The sequence below is a fragment of the Aristolochia californica genome, unplaced genomic scaffold, assembly GCF_029961685.1.
Source record: "Aristolochia californica isolate CCGP_79_NKW_82.1479 unplaced genomic scaffold, dmAriCali1.0.hap1 SCAF_3, whole genome shotgun sequence".
NCBI lineage: Eukaryota > Viridiplantae > Streptophyta > Magnoliopsida > Piperales > Aristolochiaceae > Aristolochia > Aristolochia californica.
The window spans coordinates 7,012,473-7,031,008 of NW_027181992.1; the positions used below are offsets into that span (position 1 = coordinate 7,012,473).

The window sequence follows — 18,536 nt, forward strand, 5'->3', positions numbered from 1 at the left end:
GGTGATAAAGAAAAAGATCTTGATAATATTGGACAATGGCCAATAACATTGTCCAGAAGAACCAGAAGCAGACACTTCTCATATCAGACTAGTGGCAACAGCCGTGCTCAAAATAATGATATGGAAATAGAATAATCCCATGCAATTAAAAAAGTGGGAAATCCCCGTGACTGTGCAACAGAAAAATAGTGTGTATGGACCTCTATAACAATACATGAGCAAATAGAGACCTTACTAGCAGCCGACTGGGAGCACTTTCCCTGCCATATCCTCCGAAAGGAAAACTGGTTCACTGGGATACTTGTGCTGGCTTTCTCATCGACTATTTCAACAAGCCATGCGGAATGTTGCATCTTCCCTGGTAAAAGAAGGAACTTTAAATGATCTCCTTTTAAGACAAGATATAAATGTCAATTAAATAGTCAAATGGCTTTGCAAATATAATCACTTAAGAGATTGAAAAGACCTTTATGATATGAAGCCACCAAGGGAATAGAATCACTGGTCCATATGGTCTTCTCATCAAAGTCCTTCATAATACTAAACTTGCCCTTTTCATCCAAAAAAATGGCCTGCACAAAGTAAGAAAGATTAGTTTTCTAGATTTAAATACTACAACAAATAAGATACAGAAATCATGAAGCTCCCGACCATGAAGAAGCTAAAGGCGTGAGACAAACAAGTTCTTCATGCTGCTTCTCCAGTTTATTTGCAACTAAGGAGTTCATGAAGCATGAGCTAAGCCGAGGAATGTCAACGTATAGTGGCATGGATACCAAGGAATAATGAAGGATTATCGGGAAAAAGAAAATAAAATAATACACCAATTTATTAGAGAAAGAGTTGGACAGTATCAGGTTCAACAACGGATTCCCACCATCTAATTGATTAGAAGTCAAGCTAAAACATTATGACTTGCCAAATGAAGCTCATCCCCAAGGAATGGATGCAACGGAAATCCAGACAACAAAAAGATCCTCATTAGGCAAATACTCAATTGGGCCTTCCACTATTAGTTATTTGGATAGATTTCCCACTAAATGACAATATTTTTATAATGCAAAAAATTATTATGGAAATCTCAATTAACCTGAAAAAAGAATACACATCATAGAGAGATTACATCATGTTTCAAGAAAGAAGTCCAACAAAAGAAAAGAAAGGCAACAATAATACTATCTTGATGAGCTCCAGTGTATCAAAAGTGTCTTTAAGATAACTAAAAATATAAACAAATAAAATGGATCAAATGCACAGAAGCAAAAAAACTGAAGAACTGTTTCACCATATGGGAATTGGCAAAGCATGAATATTTACCTGAGGCTCTTCCAAAGGATGCTTCAAAATCAAATGTGACGGAACCATGTATTGATCCGAGGAGAGGTTATGACCAGCTGCATGTAGTGTGTTGAAATTTAAGTGAGGACTGGATCCAAATTCCCGTATAGGGCGAGGCAAGTCACGCATGTTTAGCAGCTGGTTTGGTGATGAAAAATGCAATTGGGGGGGGCGAGTCCCATCAGCTGCTCGTTGGAGTAGTAAACCAAATGGAAGAGGCCAAATTGATATTACAGTATGAGCAAGTGGAACTCGAGTAACTGCACCTGAATAAGTTGAATCTATGATGCATTAGTGAGAATAAGATAAAACATACCACATTTTAACTTGGACTGTCTGGTATGGGAGTACACTGGCATCAAATAAAAACATGCAAGCATAGACTACAACACTAACAATGGGTCATCAAGGAAGATTTTTTAAGGCAAATGGTGCACCAAAAAAAGATGATAAAGGGACAAACAAGAAACAGGGACAAAGATATCTACATAAAAGTCTACTCACCACAGACATTGTAGATTGTCAACGTATTAGCTTGTAAAACACAGAGAACGGGTTCTGATATACTGTCCATCCGACACCAGCAAGCCTACGAGTTACATATAACAATAAGCCAAATAAGCAGATTCACCCCAGGAGGAAATTTATAAGCTACTTAACATGAGTGGCAGCCCTAGAGTCTCAAACAACTGGCCTGCCCGTAACCATCAACTTAGAGACTGTCCATATGGACCACTGTTATTTCATCATTCATTTGGGTGTCATTGTAAGATCATCCAAATTGAACAGACCTCTGAGATGCAGAACATCCAAGGTCAAGTTTTCCTTTGTTTTTCTTTTTCTTTTTTAGACTTTTTCAGTTTTTCAAATTAAGTGTGTAAATTATACGTTCTTGCCTTGCTGCTAGGAATTAACAAAGTCCCTGAATTGAGTATTCTAAGCAGCACACTGTCCATCCACTGTTGGGGATATAGAAAGAACAAGCAAGATACAGAAAACATTAAGGAAGTTTTAACATAAACTAGATGTACCATAGTGATAGGAGCATGTGATGTGTATCTTCTGTGCACACGGGAACCTGTACTCCATATCATCCTGTAAGCAGTACATAAAATGATGTAAAGGCAACAATATCATAATAAATCAGTAACCAACAAACACTCAGGAAAGAAAAAACAAGCAATTAGCTCATGAATTTATTGCATGGAATTTTACATCTAATTAGATACACATATCTCAAAGCTGTATGCATATTAAGAAGGATCTTTGAATCACATGGAAATAGTTTTGCACTCAACATCAATTGATTAAATTTTAATCTTTCTCTGTAAGACATGTCTAGGCTACTCAATTGAAAGGTTAAACTAAATTACAAAAGCAAACTAATGAGAAACACTCGGTGTACAAGTTCAGTCGCTGAATACGTCTCCAGGACCATTTTTCAGAATCACAGGGCAATTACTATTGTCATCAGAAATAACTGACGAAAAGTTTCTTAACATTTTCAGAGCGAAAATTCTTCAGAGTACTGGATACAAGAGGCATGCATTACAGGGTTGTAGTTTAGATCACTTTCTTCACCAGTTTAACGTTCAAATTTGACATTTAGACATGGAGATCTGCTTTGAACATACAAGATAACTCATTCCGAACAAGTAGCTATAAACCATCAAGGGCAACTAACAAATCCAACTGCGTCCAACATATCGTCAGCACCGGCTACCTTAACTCCTCTTCTTTTGAATTTTTCCAAAAACAAATTACAGAGAAATTAACCATGCATCAGAGGAAATGATGCATTTTGTGAAATAAACCTGAGGCTTTCACAAGCAAAAATCACACACACAATAAAATGACACATTTTTTACCGGCTTCCCCTGATAAATAGCTCATGATCACCACGATCACAAGACCCAGGCTCTGAAGAATCACAAACTGAAAAGTCATCTCGCTGGCGAGTAATCTGTGGGTCAAACAGGAAGTAACTGTAACTCTCGTTAGAATTCTCGTCCGGCTTCCCATCAAGAGCTTCAGCAATCAGGCCAAAGGGTTTGAACTCGCCGAGGACCTTCAAAGGCCGAGCCAGTACCGGCATTCTTGCATAGATAATCCTCGCGGCCGAGTGTGAATAGTTAAGGTCCTACTGGATCAGAAGGTTCTCCCGCCTTTTCTTGGCGGTTTGAGTGACAAATGAGCGCGCAGCGGGAGTGTGCCAGGAAACCCTAACGCTCTCTTGCACGCGTGTCAATGGCAGTGAACCCGCAAAACGTTAGTTGTGTCTAGTGAGTTGATACAAGAGAAAAAATAAACGGGACTAAACTCGTAGTCAATCGATTAATAATTAATTTAAAGAAGAACTAGATAGTAATTAATTTAATTTTTGTCCTTATCTTAAATTTTATAAAAAAGTTGTCGTCCAAGTTACAGAGTTTGATATATTCTTAATTTAATATCTTGTCTGTATAATAATATTGAGTTATGCACAAAAATCTTATATCTTTCTGGCAATTATTAGAATATTTTCTTATAAATAATAAAGATTTTTGTGTGTATCAGCATGACCGACATAATTATACCGTGAATCATGCAAATACTCTCAACTGTCTCACTCGTATATTTTAAGCAAACTCAAATTAATTTTATCAAACCTTGTGAGTCGGATGGCGATTTTGATTTTCTAATGTCAAAAACCCAATATGTCCCGTATGTTACACATTACTTAATGTTTTTTATAGCATGTGTTAAGTCGTTTATATAATATGTTATATATAGATTATTTTTACTTGTCAAAACAAAAGACAGGGCAAGGGATTACCTATGTGATTAGGGGTGAATGCATTTGTTTTTACACTAAGATGTCAATAAAATATATAGTTTATATTAAATATAACTATAAAAAAATTAAATGTCTTTATATAAATACTATGAAGTTTAAATTTATCAATCTTTTTTCATCTATCCGTGTTTTTTATTTTTGCCTTTCAAAAATTGGGAGAGTTCGATTGGGGGAAACACTCCTAGACACCAGAAGAAACAAATCATATCGAAGTTGATTATCATTATATCAGAGAGAACATGTCACATTTCAAAGGCATATTGCTTATATACTCAAAAAATAATTAGCTCAAAAATTCTCTCCACTGTATGCACTGAGGTAGGAATCTACGATGTCTTTTCATCACTCGCTTGAGGAGAAGTGTTAGAAAATATGAGTAAGTTTGGGTGTCATTTATGTAATAAGTCTATGATATTGTCTTTTATTCATACCTATTAGGGTGAAAGGTATGGATGTAATTATTATAATTTGATACTTATAAATAAAACTCAAGGGGGAGGATTAGGAATTTAAGCTTACAACCCTAATTCTCTCCTCTTTTTCCAACATGCTATCTCTCTTTCTCTTTTCTTCACTTAGTCATTGCTCTCCTTTTCTTCTTCCTCCTTCCTTCTTTCACTACCTCACGTTAAAAATTAAAGCATGGAATCCTGAAAACTACAACCTCCATCTTCTTTCTTCTTTTGTCTACTTCATCTTTGCTTTGTTTTTTTTAGCGCAAACAAGGGTGAAGGAGAGCATTTTTTGCCATTGTTGGTCGAAGGTCTTCTCCCTCGTGTTTTTTTTTTAAATTATTTAAATTACATGTATTTAATATATACAAATTTTATTTCATTTTTGTTTTTAATAATATTCAAGGATAATTTTGAACACATTATTTGAACTATGTGTAGTTTTGTACTCATTGATTAAGTAACATAGATATTGTTAAATAGTAACTTGAATATTTGATAATTACTTGGTAATTATTATATAAAATAAAAATTATTTTATTTATAATTTATAATTAAATATTTATAAATTTCAAGATTATTTATCATTACTAATTTAATTTATAATCATATAAAATATTTTATGCAATTTTAAAACACTAATATAATATACCTACACTAAAATAGAATATAATTTTATTAAATATTTAATTTAAATGTGCTATATTAATTAATCAATAAAATAATAATTTGGTAGATTTATATTTATGGTATTAAATTGAAAAGATATCTTATAATATTGAATGGCCAATAATTACATGAGTACCTTATTTTCTTAGTTATTTTATATCAAATATGCTTTATTCATGAATTTTTTTGACACTTTATATAATGTTTAAATAACACAAAAAAAATACTTTTCATTGCACTTTCTATGTCACATACTAACGGGGAAAAGCGCATCCTTTATGAAAAGTAGATCTCCCTAGAATTGGATTTTTTCTGGACCAATCTATTTAAATATAAAATGCTAAAAACTAGTCTTGCTCTTATTTGTAACATTAGAATGGAGGAGAAGAGAATATCGTCTTCTCCGTATTTGATATGATTAAATCATTAAACATTGTTAATAGGGGTTACTTTTCATTCAAAGTAGGGTAAATTGATTCATCTAAGTCTTGGTGTGATCCAACATATCTCATGTTCATATTCTTCCATATATTATGGAGGAGATGAGCTACCTCCCTTGAATATAAATTTTGTATTCTTGCTCATAATTTTTCATGATTCCATCAGATATATTATCCAAATACAAAAAAAAAAAAAACTATGCATATTCTCAAACTAGATAATACAAAATTGGAATCGTAGATATTTTTTTAATCACAACTATACCAGACTTCAATTTTGAAATTCATATTCAATAAAACCCACAAGTAAATTGGACAAATCCATGCATTTTTTGTAAAGTCCCCCTTCCTTATTGTCGTATTCTTACTACACTGGAACACTTTATTTTTCAAATATATATTTATAAAAACCACATTTAAATTATAGATTTAAAATTATATTTCTTTTTGTGTCATCCCCATGTTAAAAAAATGGATGAGATTTCCTACAAATTTCAGACTTAAATTTGTATTTTTAATATTTTTTATGTTCCAAATATTATATTTTTATAAAATCCAAGGACTATAAGATAATTTTTTTTTTGTGAGTTAATGTTGTAAAAAAATGTATTTGGATGGGCATGTTAGATTCTTAATACGACAACTATATCGGTTTGTACACTCTCTTTATTGGCGTATTTCTTTGGTTTATGATAATACTCATTGGGTATGTAGATTATTTCTATCAAATAGGAGTGGGTTAACAATCTCATAGGGTCAATATGCATGCCGAGTTTATTTCACCCAATGTTGTCAAAATCGAACCAAATTGGCCAGTTTAACAAGGTTAAATTGAAATTGAATATTTTATTTTTATTTTTAGATAAAATCATATTTAATTTTAAATTAAATAACTCGACCGATTAGTACTAATCGACCATAAATTGGACTGGTTAAATCAAGTCAAGTTAAATAATCAATTTAGGAGACTTGGAATTATTTTTGTTGGAAAGAGAAATTAAAGCGGAGGCCAAGCAATACATGAAAAATATCACACCAACTTACATATTTATTACATTGTGTTAAATATTATTAAAATAAAATAATAAATCTAATGACAATATCCCACTTTGGTCCAACTTAAGGTTAAACCCTGAAATAATTAGGTCAAAACTAACCATCGTAGTGACGGTGGTTTAACCCAAATCTATGCATCTCCCATGGGCCACACCGTACACATGGCCTTTTGAAGCATGCACGAGACAGTGGCATTTCCGTAAATTGGAAAAGAGACTACTTGTACACAGAATTACATTAGTGCCCTCGTCATAGTCATCGGTTTCGACTTTCAATTGGCGGAAAGACCGAGCGGCGCTCCCGGTTTTCGTTTATTTAGCAATTAACAAATGCGAAAGCTAAGCGGAGAATTATAAATTTATTTATGAGTCGTCCAGACCTTGCGAATATACAAGAGAGGTTTTTCCAAAGCCTGAAGAGAATCTCTGTCCCCTGCTATCCCATCGGCTCTCCCTGCACTCGCTCCTCGCTGCTCCGGGGAAAGTCTTCATTTGTTCCTTTTCTCTGTTCATTGTTGGTAGCCGAAGATGCACGCAACTCATCTTCTTCTCGAAGAGCCGATTCGGATGGCTTCCATCCTGGAGCCCTCCAAGCCGGTACTGATCGGAATTCAGTTTATTTTATTTTTATTTGTTTTGGCGGATTTTTTTTTTTTTTTTGGTTTTCAATGGTTCTGTCTTGGCTAAAGTGGTATCTGAGCGAAGAGGCTACCGTAAAGCTGATAGCAGTTAGTCTTTTGTTGTGATTTTTGCACGAGATCGCAGCAAGTACAGTTTTTAAATGCTTGGATGATTTTGCAGAATTTTTTTCCTGCGATGACGAAGATTGTGGGAACGCTAGGTCCCAAGTCTCGATCCGTCGAGGTGATCTCCAGCTGTCTTAAGGCCGGGATGTCAGGTACAGCTTCTGAGTTTTTTATCTCTTTCTATTTATTTTCTGGTTTGACTGGAAGAAGTGCGTTCAAAAGTATGAAGTGTTTCGAATCAGGAACTTTTCGGTTTTGTTGCGTCAAGTGGGCTCGTTCTTGTTGTTTATGGGCATGTGTCTTTGATTTTTTTTCCTTTTGATATAGTTTTATTTGACTTTATTTTGTATCAGTGGCTCGGTTTGATTTTTCGTGGGGGGACACGGACTATCACCAAGAGACATTGGAAAATCTGAAGGTTGCTGTCAAGAGCACTAAGAAGCTGTGTGCTGTAAGTTGCATCGTTTTCGCATGTCTTCTATCACCTGTTATACCTTTAAACGATAAAGGAGTACGTTTGTCCCTCCTGATACATGATTTGTGAGGCTTTGTAATTTTGGCTGGCTTTGGTGGGTATGATTTCGTTCTTTTCATGGTTATTTTTTTCTTGTTTTATTTTTCTGTTTGATTAATGTCTCTCAAGTATTTTCTATTTAAAAAGAAATGTCTCTCAAGTATTTTCTATTTAAAAAAAATGTCTCTCAAGTATTTTGATTGAGTATTTTTTTTTTTTTTTTTGGGCAACTTGTACTTTTATTGCTCTATGTGGATTGGGCTCAATGGTCACACTGGAGGGTTTCTAGTCTGAGTTCTTAGCTTCAAGATTTACCGACGGAAAGGGGTATAGTGCGTGGTATTGTTAGCATTCAAAAAATATTTTGTTACTCTATATTCCTTGTTCATTACTGCTCTGATTAGAATTATGTTACTTTAAGCTGTTTTAGTGCTCAGTTTCAATTATATGATGAATCAACTAACTTAATGTATGAAAGACCGAGAGTCTGCCGAGCTGCTCTTGTTTTTGATTCCGCTTCGGAGTTCTATCGATGAAGCAAAGTTCTTTCAGCTTTCCATCATAGAAGGGCTCACTGATCATTTCTATTGATAGTGATTTTCTATTTAGAGACAGATCATGCCCAATTGAATGTGCAAAAGATGGAAAACCTGACAGCATTACCGTATCCTCTGCACGTTTCAGGTTATGTTAGATACAGTAGGTCCTGAGCTGCAGGTCATTAACAAAAGTGAGAAGTCTATTTCACTTGAGGTGGAAGCATTTGTTACTCTTACACCAGATCAAAATCAAGAAGCCACTTCAAAGATATTACCCATAAACTTTAGTGGGCTGGCCAAGGTAATTGAATGTCATCATTTATTTATAGTTCTGATACTAACACCATCTTTATTAAAGCTTTAGTGCATTTCTCAGAGTATTTTTGAATTTTTGTGAAAATTTAAATAAACAGCTCAAGGTTGTGACAAAGCTGAATATTTTCTCTGTTTTGTGTTACTTTATTCATGTGAATTAGAGATTCAGCCTATACTTTATTTATATCCCAAAATAAGAACTTCATTTTCATCAAAATTGTGAGCTTTTGCACTCATAATGGATTATATCATTATTTTAGTTTGAGCCAGTAATCATCCTGTTCACTAAAAGAAGTGTTTTTGTGTTTCATAAAAAAATTTAGCTTTTGCACTCGTAATGGATGAGTTATATCGTCATTTTAGTTGAAGCCAGTCATCATCATCTGTTCACTAGCAGATGTGTTTTTGTATTTATTTAAAATTTTAATATCGGGAAAGTAGTGGTTTGATTTTCTTTTACTTTTACATCAGGTCTGTTGCTAGACTTCACATTTATGTTCATCTCCATGCTGGATTTAAAATATCCTGCATATCTTTTCTCTCATTGTAATATGGCCATGGCACTAATAAGGGTAATCTGTATCCAAAAAAATAGTAAGACTTTCATCGTGTACATGCTGATCCCTGCTGTTATTGATCTTTTCTTCATGTTTTGGTTGTTGGTTTTTGAACAAGTTGCTGGCTCTGCTCTTTAAGTATCTAGTCTACTATTGCGTCCATGCTTAGATGCGTAAAAAATGGTGATTGTTTATGTGGTTCTAATCTTTGGTAGACAGTATTGGAGATTTTGAGTTTGGTTCACCTTCTGGTGGTACACATGCTGGGCATCCTGTTTAAGCTCTTGATTAAATTTCTGTTCATAAATGGGCTAAAGAATCCAATAGGTTAATTGGTTGGAGTATCGTTATCAGAAAAAAGAATAGAAAAAGCATCAACACCTGAGATGTGTGAATCTCTTATTCTTCTAAAGTCTTTTCTAACTGTTCTGGGGTCAGCTGCATCAACTGCATTCCTTTGATTTCATACTACAGAATATTAAAAAGTAGTAGCAACTGTCATCCTACCTTGTACAAGTATCATCATTTAATAGGGAGTTACTTGTTTTCTGAAGCTTCTTAAATTGAAATTATAGTTAGTTTAACTTTTCTTAATGCATAAAAAACACTATTTTTCTTGTAGCTGCTGCTAATTTTCTCTGAACACCATGCAATATGCTTTATAAGTTGGAACTATTATACTGCATCTTTTTACGCTGATTTTATTTAGTTTTTGAAGTAATCGTAAGACTTTTAAATGAGTCTGGACCATTATGATTTCTGGCCTCCTCTGATTTTGATGGAATCCTATCTCCGTGATAGTGAGACGTGCTCTGGAATCTTTATGCATTTGACATTTTCCTTTTTCTTTCCTTATTTTCTCCAGTCAGTGAAGCCAGGGGACACCATATTCATGGGTCAGTACTTGTTCACTGGAAGTGAAGCCACTTCTGTTTGGTTGGAGGTAAGCAAAGGCAAAGTGGTGACTACCTCCTTATATCGTTTCCTGTTCCTATTTACCAATGGTTTTCTGCTTTTCCAGCAATCCAAAGGCTTTCTGCATCTTTTCTTGTGCTCTGATCTAAAGTAATTGTTTTTTTTTAATTGCAGGTAGCTGAAATAAAGGGGGATGATGTAGTTTGTGTGATAAAGAATTCTTCTACTTTGTCAGGATCTTTGTTCACACTGCATGTATCACAAATCCGAATTGAGTTGCCTACCTTGACTGAGGTTGATAAACAGGTGAGTGCCAATACAGAAGTGTGAATGGACCTCAATATTTTATTCTTTTATTCTTTTGGGTTTGTAGAAGAAAAATGACATAAAATACCTCCACTTTTTTTTGTTAGTTTTTTTTTTTTTTTTGGTACTTATTAACTCTTGCGGCTTTTGAAGATTGCTGAGACAATTTGAATTTTTTCAGTGGAACCACACTGTGATTGACCGTGATGACGAACTGTTATAATAGGGATTGGTGAACCTTGAAGCTGATCTGTTATGCTTCAAGGCCATGTGTTTACCAATATACCACTTTTTGTAGAATACATTTCAACTCCATGGCCTCTTGTCTTCATGCTGTTTCGAGTTTTCCTAAAATAAACACGGCATTTAAAAAAGTTCAAATTTGACCTAAAAAGAGAAGGAATATTTTTTTTATTAGTTAACACATGTATGAAAAGGAAAAGGAAGAGCACTAAAGTATGGAAAGTGAACGGTCATCAAATGCTCTTATAAACTGATTGAAGAAATAAGAACATCATGATGAGGTATACTCAAAAAGGAAGAACATTTAGAACTGGCTTGACCAGAAAGGAAAAGACAAAAGATTCAAAAGAAACTGAAGGAAAAAGTAAAAAACCAGATCTAGTAATCTAGTAATGGTGGCAAGAGGAATGGCTCCGAAATCTGAACCTAGTATCAAATCCTAATAGGCTGAATGCCTGTTGAAGACTATGTTTTGAACATAAGAGTGCTGAGATTCGTCCTACCTCATTATTACAAAGACTTGACCCTTGAACATTATCAGGTGGTTCAAGGGTGGAATGACAGAATATCTTTAATGGCAAGATGTTAACTAAGCATTCATATTTTAAATGATTTATCTATCACATGTTCTTATATTTTTTTTATGCCAAGTTCTAGTTGAAAATGCGTCACATAAAACTGAAAAGTTTACCTGGAACAGTGTATCTAGGAAAGGTTGATGCATTTGTCGTTGATTAATCCCTTATGAGCTCTCTCTTTGAAATGCATTTTTTTTCACTGCTAAAAATCTTAGAATATCTTATGCACACTGTTGCAAGAAGTACATGTTCTTGTTAATATGCATAAAATAATTCTTGTTAATATCCATTTATTCAACCTGAACTTTGAGGGTCTCTGGTTCCTTGTTACGGTCATGGCAAAATTGGGTTGACTGCGTCTAGTTCCTGAATGCTGTGCCTTGTCTTTGACATTATCTTTTTTTTCCCAGGTCATCAGCACATGGGGTGTTCGAAATAAGATTGACTTCCTCTCCTTATCTTTTACTCGACATGCAGAAGATGTTCGACATGTAAGTTTAAACCAAATGCATGTTTCCAAAGTTGCAAAAAAGTAGCGTGCTGCAATTTTAAGGTGTTTACTCATGGTATGAGGGGTGGCAGTTAATTGGGTATTTCACTATTGATGTCATCATGATGGTTACAAACAATTATTTCCCAAAAGAAAAAGATGTTTTACTATTCTTATTGTTATAATGTTAATAACAACAATAACAACAATGGCAACGACAGTAACAAGAACAAGAACAAGAACAAGAGTAATAAAACAGTAAGAATAATAATAATGGTAGTAATAATAATATTTTCATGGAGTAAAAAAAGCGGACCTGCTGCTGAAGTGGTGGTAGATCCAGTTGATAGTGGTTCGATTGGGTTCTGTTACCACTTGAATTATTATGATGTTGTTATGTGCAATAAATGTTTTTCCTTTCTCTTTTCAGCGTTTCTCATTGGATTGTTTTGTTACAGGCCCGAGAATTCCTTTCTAAGTTGGGTGACCTCAGCCAGACTCAGATATTTGCAAAGATTGAAAACATAGAGGTAATTTGTGTGGTTGCTTTCTTTTTCTTAGGCGAATGATGCTCTGCATAATAAAAACTATTTTGTCAGGTACAAATATTGTTTTTTTTTTGGGAATTTACCCTACTTATTTCTTGGCAGGGTTTGAATCATTTTGATGAGATTCTTGAAGAAGCAGATGGAATCATTCTATCTCGTGGAAATCTAGGGATAGATCTCCCGCCCGAGAAGGTTAGACTTTAGTTCCAGCCCGAAAAGCCAAGATAACTAATTATACCACTTTATTTTGTAAATTTGGTTTAGGGACCATTTAGATTGCCATGCAGTTTCTACTGTCCGTCATATTTGCTTGGTGGTGCTAATTTCTATGTTACATGACTTATTTAAACTCTTATTTTCTGGATCCATTTACAATTTTTTTTTTCCAATTCCATATATAGCATATATAATGGTGAAGTTTACTAGGATGTCCTGGTGTGGAGTTTATGACCTTGTCACATAAGAAAATCCTCGTGTCTAATCAGGAGTGTGATTCTTTTATGAGGATGTTGTTGAGATATGGGGATATTATGAGAGAACTTAAAAAATTGACATGTTTTAACTAATTTGCATGTACTAAATAGGATTCTGAAGATTTGGGCTTGCATGTGACTTTCTTTGTTTGAATATATTCAACTTTCTTGGAAATTCAGTAACGATTACCTTTCTTCACGCATTTAACAGAAGGTTACAGAGTGCGATTTCTCATTTAATACTTAAAGAAAAGGTGCTTGCTGTAAGGTAGTAGTTCATAGGTCATATATATAGCAAACTTTTTTTTTTTTGAATTTTGTGTATATATATATAGCAAACTTGATGTTTGCTTTTGCCATCTTAGAAGAATTTATATTGCAGAAACAATTTATGTGACTTTCAGTATTGATTGACTTTTTCTTTTTTCAAAAAAGTTAGAAATTGTTTTGGCTGTGCTACAAGAAACTATTTCATCCAACACAAATCTGATCTTTTTTTCTTTAGCATCATTTTTTTATTTTAATAATATTGATTTCTTTTCTTTGGCAATCAAGGCCAGTTCTCACTTTCTAGAAGATATTTATCAAAATTAGACTGAATAGGATAAGGTAGCATTACTTAAGTTTATTATCTTTTTATGAGATGCTTTTATGAACCCTGAACTGATCCGATTTCCTATCTCTTCAACACTGGGGCGGAAGAAATCCACCAGTTGGGAAGCATCAACCAGACGCTGATGACAAATGCTCTGTGATATTTTTTGCAGGTGTTTCTATTCCAAAAGGCTGCTGTTTACAAGTGTAATATGGCTGGCAAACCTGCAGTAGTTACTCGTGTTGTGGACAGCATGACTGACAACCTGAGACCAACTCGTGCAGAGGCAACTGATGTAGCCAATGCTGTTCTGGATGGTACTTTCTTGTTTCAGAGATCAATTACTTGAATGCTGCATTATAATACAATTTGAAGTGGGACCAGAAGCAAGTGCTTTTTGCAAGGCCTAGCCCACTGGCCCAAAGTTTTCTTCATTTCAGTAGTATTAGGTACCCTACATACATTGAAGAAAAGGGTATTGAAACCAGAGCATGGGATAACAGTTCTGCATCATTCCATTTTATGAAGTCTGTTAATGCAGCCAAATACACCCTTTGGATTCATGACAGATCAACTTTCTTTTCGATATCTGGTGTTTTTTCTTTAGTTTCTAATGCGTCTCTGAACTTTGGGTTCATGAGTTTTAAATTACTTGAGTCTTGGACATTCCCTATAAAAAGTCAATGATTATAAGAGAGTTATGTGGGATTTAAATGTTCCTTGTTGTGTTGAATGTGTGTAGGAAGTGATGGCATTCTTTTGGGTGCGGAGACTCTCCGAGGATTGTACCCTGTTGAGACTATCACAATTGTAGGCAAAATTTGTGCAGAGGTATGCTTTTCCTCCTTATCGGCAATTACTAACCAATAGCTGTTGTCTTTTCTTTCCAAAAAATATTCTTTATATTCCTTGCATCAAATATGATTGGGAATTGGTTGTTCATCTGTTGATTCTGACTAATTTTATGTTGTCCATGTCTTTTGTTAAAATACAAGTCCAAGAGTATTTTGGTCATTTTCCATATTTTCCGCATTACATTTTTCTCTTATAGTATGGGTATTAGATAGAGAATGTCTTATTTTATCTCTAGTTAAATTTTCATTCAATTTAGACATGTATTTTAGGAGATATAATTTTGAGTATTGATGGGCATTTTTGTCCTTTTGTAAATTTTCACTTAGACCCTGATTATAAAGAAGTCGGACAAGCCTTTTTGGCTCGGTTTCCAAGGCAGCAACTGCTCCTCTTCCAAAACTCTTTTTGCCTCTCCTATGCTATAGTTACCAGGTCGTATATCTCATTTGATGTGGGAGTTGTGAGCCCATTCATGGAAAATCCTCAGAAAGTCCATGTAGAAGCTTCTCGGAGGATTTTGAAGTACTTGAAGGGTGCACTTGGAAAAGGTCTTCCGTATACTTAGAATGGGAAAGTTGATGTACTTGGGTATTCCGATGCCAATTATGCTGGGTGTAAGATGGATAGACGTTCTACGTTAGGCTACTATTGTTTTTTCAGAGGCAACATAGTAAGCTGAAAAAGTAAAAAACAAACAGTTATGGCTAGGTCCAATCTAGAGGCCGAGTATCGAGCAATAACTCATACAGTTAGTGAGCTTATGTGGATTAAGTATGTGCTTCTTGAGTTTGATTTTATGTTATTTGACCCTATGGTTATGAATTGTGATAACCAAGTAGCTATTCTTATTGCCAGCATCCATGTATTCCATGAGAGAACGAAACATATAGATGTTGATTGCCACTTCATTAGAGATGTGGTTATACAGGGGAATGTGGTAACTCCTTATGTAAAGTCTTCAGAGTAGTTGAGAAATATATTTACCAAGCCTTTGGGAAGACGAGAATGTGTATCCTTTAGTGACAAGCTGGGATTGTTTGATATAATCTCTAGTTTGAGGGGAAATGTTAAAATACAAGTTCAGGGTATTTTGGTCATTTCCCATAATTTTCACATTACATTTTTCTCTTATAGTATGATTATTAGATAGAGAATGTCTTATTTTATCTGTAGTTAAATTTTCATTCAATTTAGACGTGTATTTTAGGAGATGTAATTTTGAGTATTGAAGGGCATTTTTGTCCTTTTGTAAATTTTCACTTAGACCCTGATTATAAAGAAGCTGGACAGGCCTTTCTGGCTTGGATTCCAAGGCAGCAAGGCTGTTCCTCTTCCAAAACTGTTTTCCCTCTTCTATTTGTCTCCCCAAATCACATATTTTTCTTCTTTATTTCAGCAAATTATCTAGCTAATTGCATTGTAAAAGGCTTATTAAGAAAAGCATTGTAAATGATGCCATCCGCCAACTGTTGTACCACTGCCCAGTTGTAGTCTTGCTTGAATCTTCCTCTTTTATAGCTTATTCTGTAACCTATTCTTCGTCCCTGTATATCTCTCTTTCATGGATAAGGTAATGTGAGAAAATGAATGTTTCCATCTAAAAAATAAAATGCTTAATTCGGCCTGCTTTGTTTGCTAATAAAAATTGCTAGTCAAAGGTACTTATGCCCAGGTGTAAGTTATACACACAGGACATTTACTTTGTGTCCAGTGATTTTATCTCCTATATCGGCAAATGTTACTTTTTAATTTGTTTGATAAGCAAATATTTCTCGTTCAATATTGTTAGTGTTGCATTGGCACCTTATCTGTCTTTGATTATCTTTGTTGTTGAAAGTTTGACATTGCCTGGACTCTGCAAAACCTTTTTGCCTCTACAGTTTAAGCTGTACCTTTTTAATACTTCATATATGGTTGTCATAATGAAATGCTCAATTTGCAGGCAGAGAAGGTTTTCAATCAAGATCTTTATTTCAAGAAGACTGTAAAGTATGTTGGTGAACCAATGACACACTTGGAGTCCATTGCATCTTCTGCGGTATGTTTCTTCTGTTTGTGTGTTTCTCTTTTTACAATAGTTGGATTTGCAGGTCTTTTAGATCAAGCATATAAGCAAAAGAGAAACTTGTTGCACGAACCAATTACATCATGAGTTATGGACTAATTTACTTTCTTTTGATATACAATTTCAGGTACGTGCTGCAATTAAGGTGAAGGCATCTATTATTATTGTGTTTACATCATCAGGAAGAGCTGCAAGGTATAAGTCTCATTTATATTATCTGGGTTTTACTCTTTTATTTTTTTAAACTTTTCATGCAACAATTGGAAGCAAGTTTTTTGCTTGTCAACTGCGATTTGAGCAAGTAGTACAATCTCTCTTTATCTTTTTTATGAGCAGGCTCATTGCTAAATATAGACCCACAATGCCCGTACTATCAGTTGTCATCCCCCGACTCAAAACGAATCAACTTAAATGGAGTTTTAGTGGTGCATTCGAGGTATGTTACATTACCAAGGAGAGCTAATTAGCTATATAGTTGGTTTCTCTAGATTCTGAATATCCTTGAAACTGGATACGGATATTGCCTCTTTCAAGTCATAGGATCATTCTGAAAAAAAAAAAAAAAAAAACTCTGGAAACGAACTGATATTTCTCTTGATTTTATTCCTATTTGTTGAAGCCAAGTGATATTCTCCGTTTCCATTTTAAGTAAAAAACTAATGAGGGTTCAATCTTCCATCTCACACAGGCTAGGCAATCGTTGATAGTGCGAGGTCTCTTTCCAATGCTTGCAGATCCTCGTCATCCTGTAAGTAAAATTTTCTTATTTATACTTTATTTGTTCATAAACCTCCGATTATGTGGGATGGCTGTCTTTCAAAGAAGGCGCAAGCGGCGCCTTAATTGCTTTTGACAAGCTACATTGTTCCATAAATTTTCGTATCCACTAATCACCACGATGTGCCTATCTTTGTTGGATGATTTTTCAGGCTGAATCTACAAGTGCTACAAACGAATCGGTCTTGAAAGTGGCTCTCGACCACGGCAAAGTTTCTGGTTTGGTTAAATCCCATGACCGAGTTGTTGTTTGCCAAAAAGTCGGAGATGCATCAGTGGTCAAGATAATTGAGCTCGAAGATTGAATCGATTGATCCCTTTCATCTTAGAGACAAAGAGTGAAGGTCGATTTGTTGAGTTGGACTTGCTAGTTCCATACTCAAACAGCAAGTGTGTTTAAAACATAGAGTGTACACTGAGGCAATTTCACCCCAGATACGCTAAACTGTATTTATAGCAAAGCGAAACTATGGGCGAGATATCCATTCATAATGTCATCTGAAAGCTATAGAGGCTTCTGAATTGTTTCTTTAAGCTGTGCTGTATGACGGGCTGGTTTTGGAAATGCAGCCTTTCTTACTTTTTTTCTTTACTGCTGCTCTGCTGTTTCCTTTCCTCTTTAGTATTCTCTTGTAAAAAAAAGTTTAACGCATTGAGCCTAGTACTTTTTGGATGTGAACGTATTGAGTGATTTCTATAAGTCTTTAGCTGAGAGATTGTTGATTATTTCATGGTAGTAGACCTTATTCTAGTTTCTGTGCCTGTGTGATGCACAGTAACGAGATATGACAGTACATCCTTCAAATAGCCAGGCGCAATTCTGAGATCAGGTCCATGCCTCTCAACGTTTAAGAGTTCTTCTTGCCAGTTCATTGCCTGTTACATGCACTGTGTCATGAATTTCAATATTCAGGTACATGCAGTTTCCAGCAAAAGGACCGCATTGGGAACTTGGGAGTCAAAACTGTTTTCAGGCAAATGATTCAGTTTGAACTCGGAAGGTCTTCAACAGGGTCGATCTTCAATGTCTTTGTAAGTAAAATGATCAATAACAAACATACATTTGGAGTCAAAGAAATAAGTGCTCTATCTGCTCACCTTTTTCCTTCTCTTCCTGCTCTCCTTTTTTCTTCTCTTCCTCGTCAAATTTGTAGTCGTTTTTTTTGTACATGGGTTTCTCCTTGCTTTTGTCGGTGGGAGAGAGCAAGTTCTTGGTGAAGGGTTTAAACC

General features: G+C 34.8%; 2 protein-coding genes across 4 annotated transcripts in view; one reads left to right on the forward strand and one right to left on the reverse strand.

Annotated features, from left to right (window-relative positions):
- Nucleotides 1-3,565, reverse strand: part of LOC137959103 (anaphase-promoting complex subunit 1) — a 48,007-nt gene extending 44,442 nt beyond the window's left edge. For all 3 annotated transcript variants that reach the window (XM_068806407.1, XM_068806406.1, XM_068806405.1), the window contains exons 1-6: nucleotides 3,207-3,565; nucleotides 2,370-2,433; nucleotides 1,843-1,927; nucleotides 1,318-1,604; nucleotides 467-572; nucleotides 231-358 (exon numbers count right to left, since the gene is read on the reverse strand). In XM_068806407.1, coding sequence (XP_068662508.1) covers nucleotides 231-358; nucleotides 467-572; nucleotides 1,318-1,604; nucleotides 1,843-1,927; nucleotides 2,370-2,433; nucleotides 3,207-3,433 — 897 coding nt within the window. In that variant the 5' untranslated portion in view covers nucleotides 3,434-3,565. The remainder of the gene's footprint in view (nucleotides 1-230; nucleotides 359-466; nucleotides 573-1,317; nucleotides 1,605-1,842; nucleotides 1,928-2,369; nucleotides 2,434-3,206) is intronic.
- Nucleotides 3,566-7,171: 3,606 nt separating this feature from the next.
- Nucleotides 7,172-18,006, forward strand: LOC137959268 (pyruvate kinase 1, cytosolic-like). The gene is made up of 16 exons (XM_068806655.1): nucleotides 7,172-7,387; nucleotides 7,592-7,688; nucleotides 7,890-7,987; nucleotides 8,735-8,890; nucleotides 10,327-10,404; nucleotides 10,551-10,682; nucleotides 11,914-11,994; nucleotides 12,452-12,523; nucleotides 12,644-12,733; nucleotides 13,782-13,926; nucleotides 14,352-14,440; nucleotides 16,407-16,502; nucleotides 16,657-16,724; nucleotides 16,866-16,965; nucleotides 17,218-17,277; nucleotides 17,459-18,006. The coding sequence occupies exons 1-16, from the start codon at nucleotides 7,319-7,321 to the stop codon at nucleotides 17,609-17,611; spliced, it is 1,584 nt and encodes a 527-aa protein (XP_068662756.1). The 5' UTR covers nucleotides 7,172-7,318; the 3' UTR covers nucleotides 17,612-18,006.
- Nucleotides 18,007-18,536: the final 530 nt, after the last annotated feature.

Excerpts from the sequence above, each read along its gene's own strand:
- LOC137959268 (XM_068806655.1), top strand. The coding sequence starts at position 7,319 with ATGCACGCAACTCATCTTCTTCTCGAAGAGCCGATTCGGATGGCTTCC. Across the intron at positions 10,405-10,550 it reads CCACTTCTGTTTGGTTGGAG|GTAGCTGAAATAAAGGGGGA; the intron begins GTAAGCAAAGGC and ends TTTTAATTGCAG. Across the intron at positions 16,503-16,656 it reads AGTCCATTGCATCTTCTGCG|GTACGTGCTGCAATTAAGGT; the intron begins GTATGTTTCTTC and ends ATACAATTTCAG.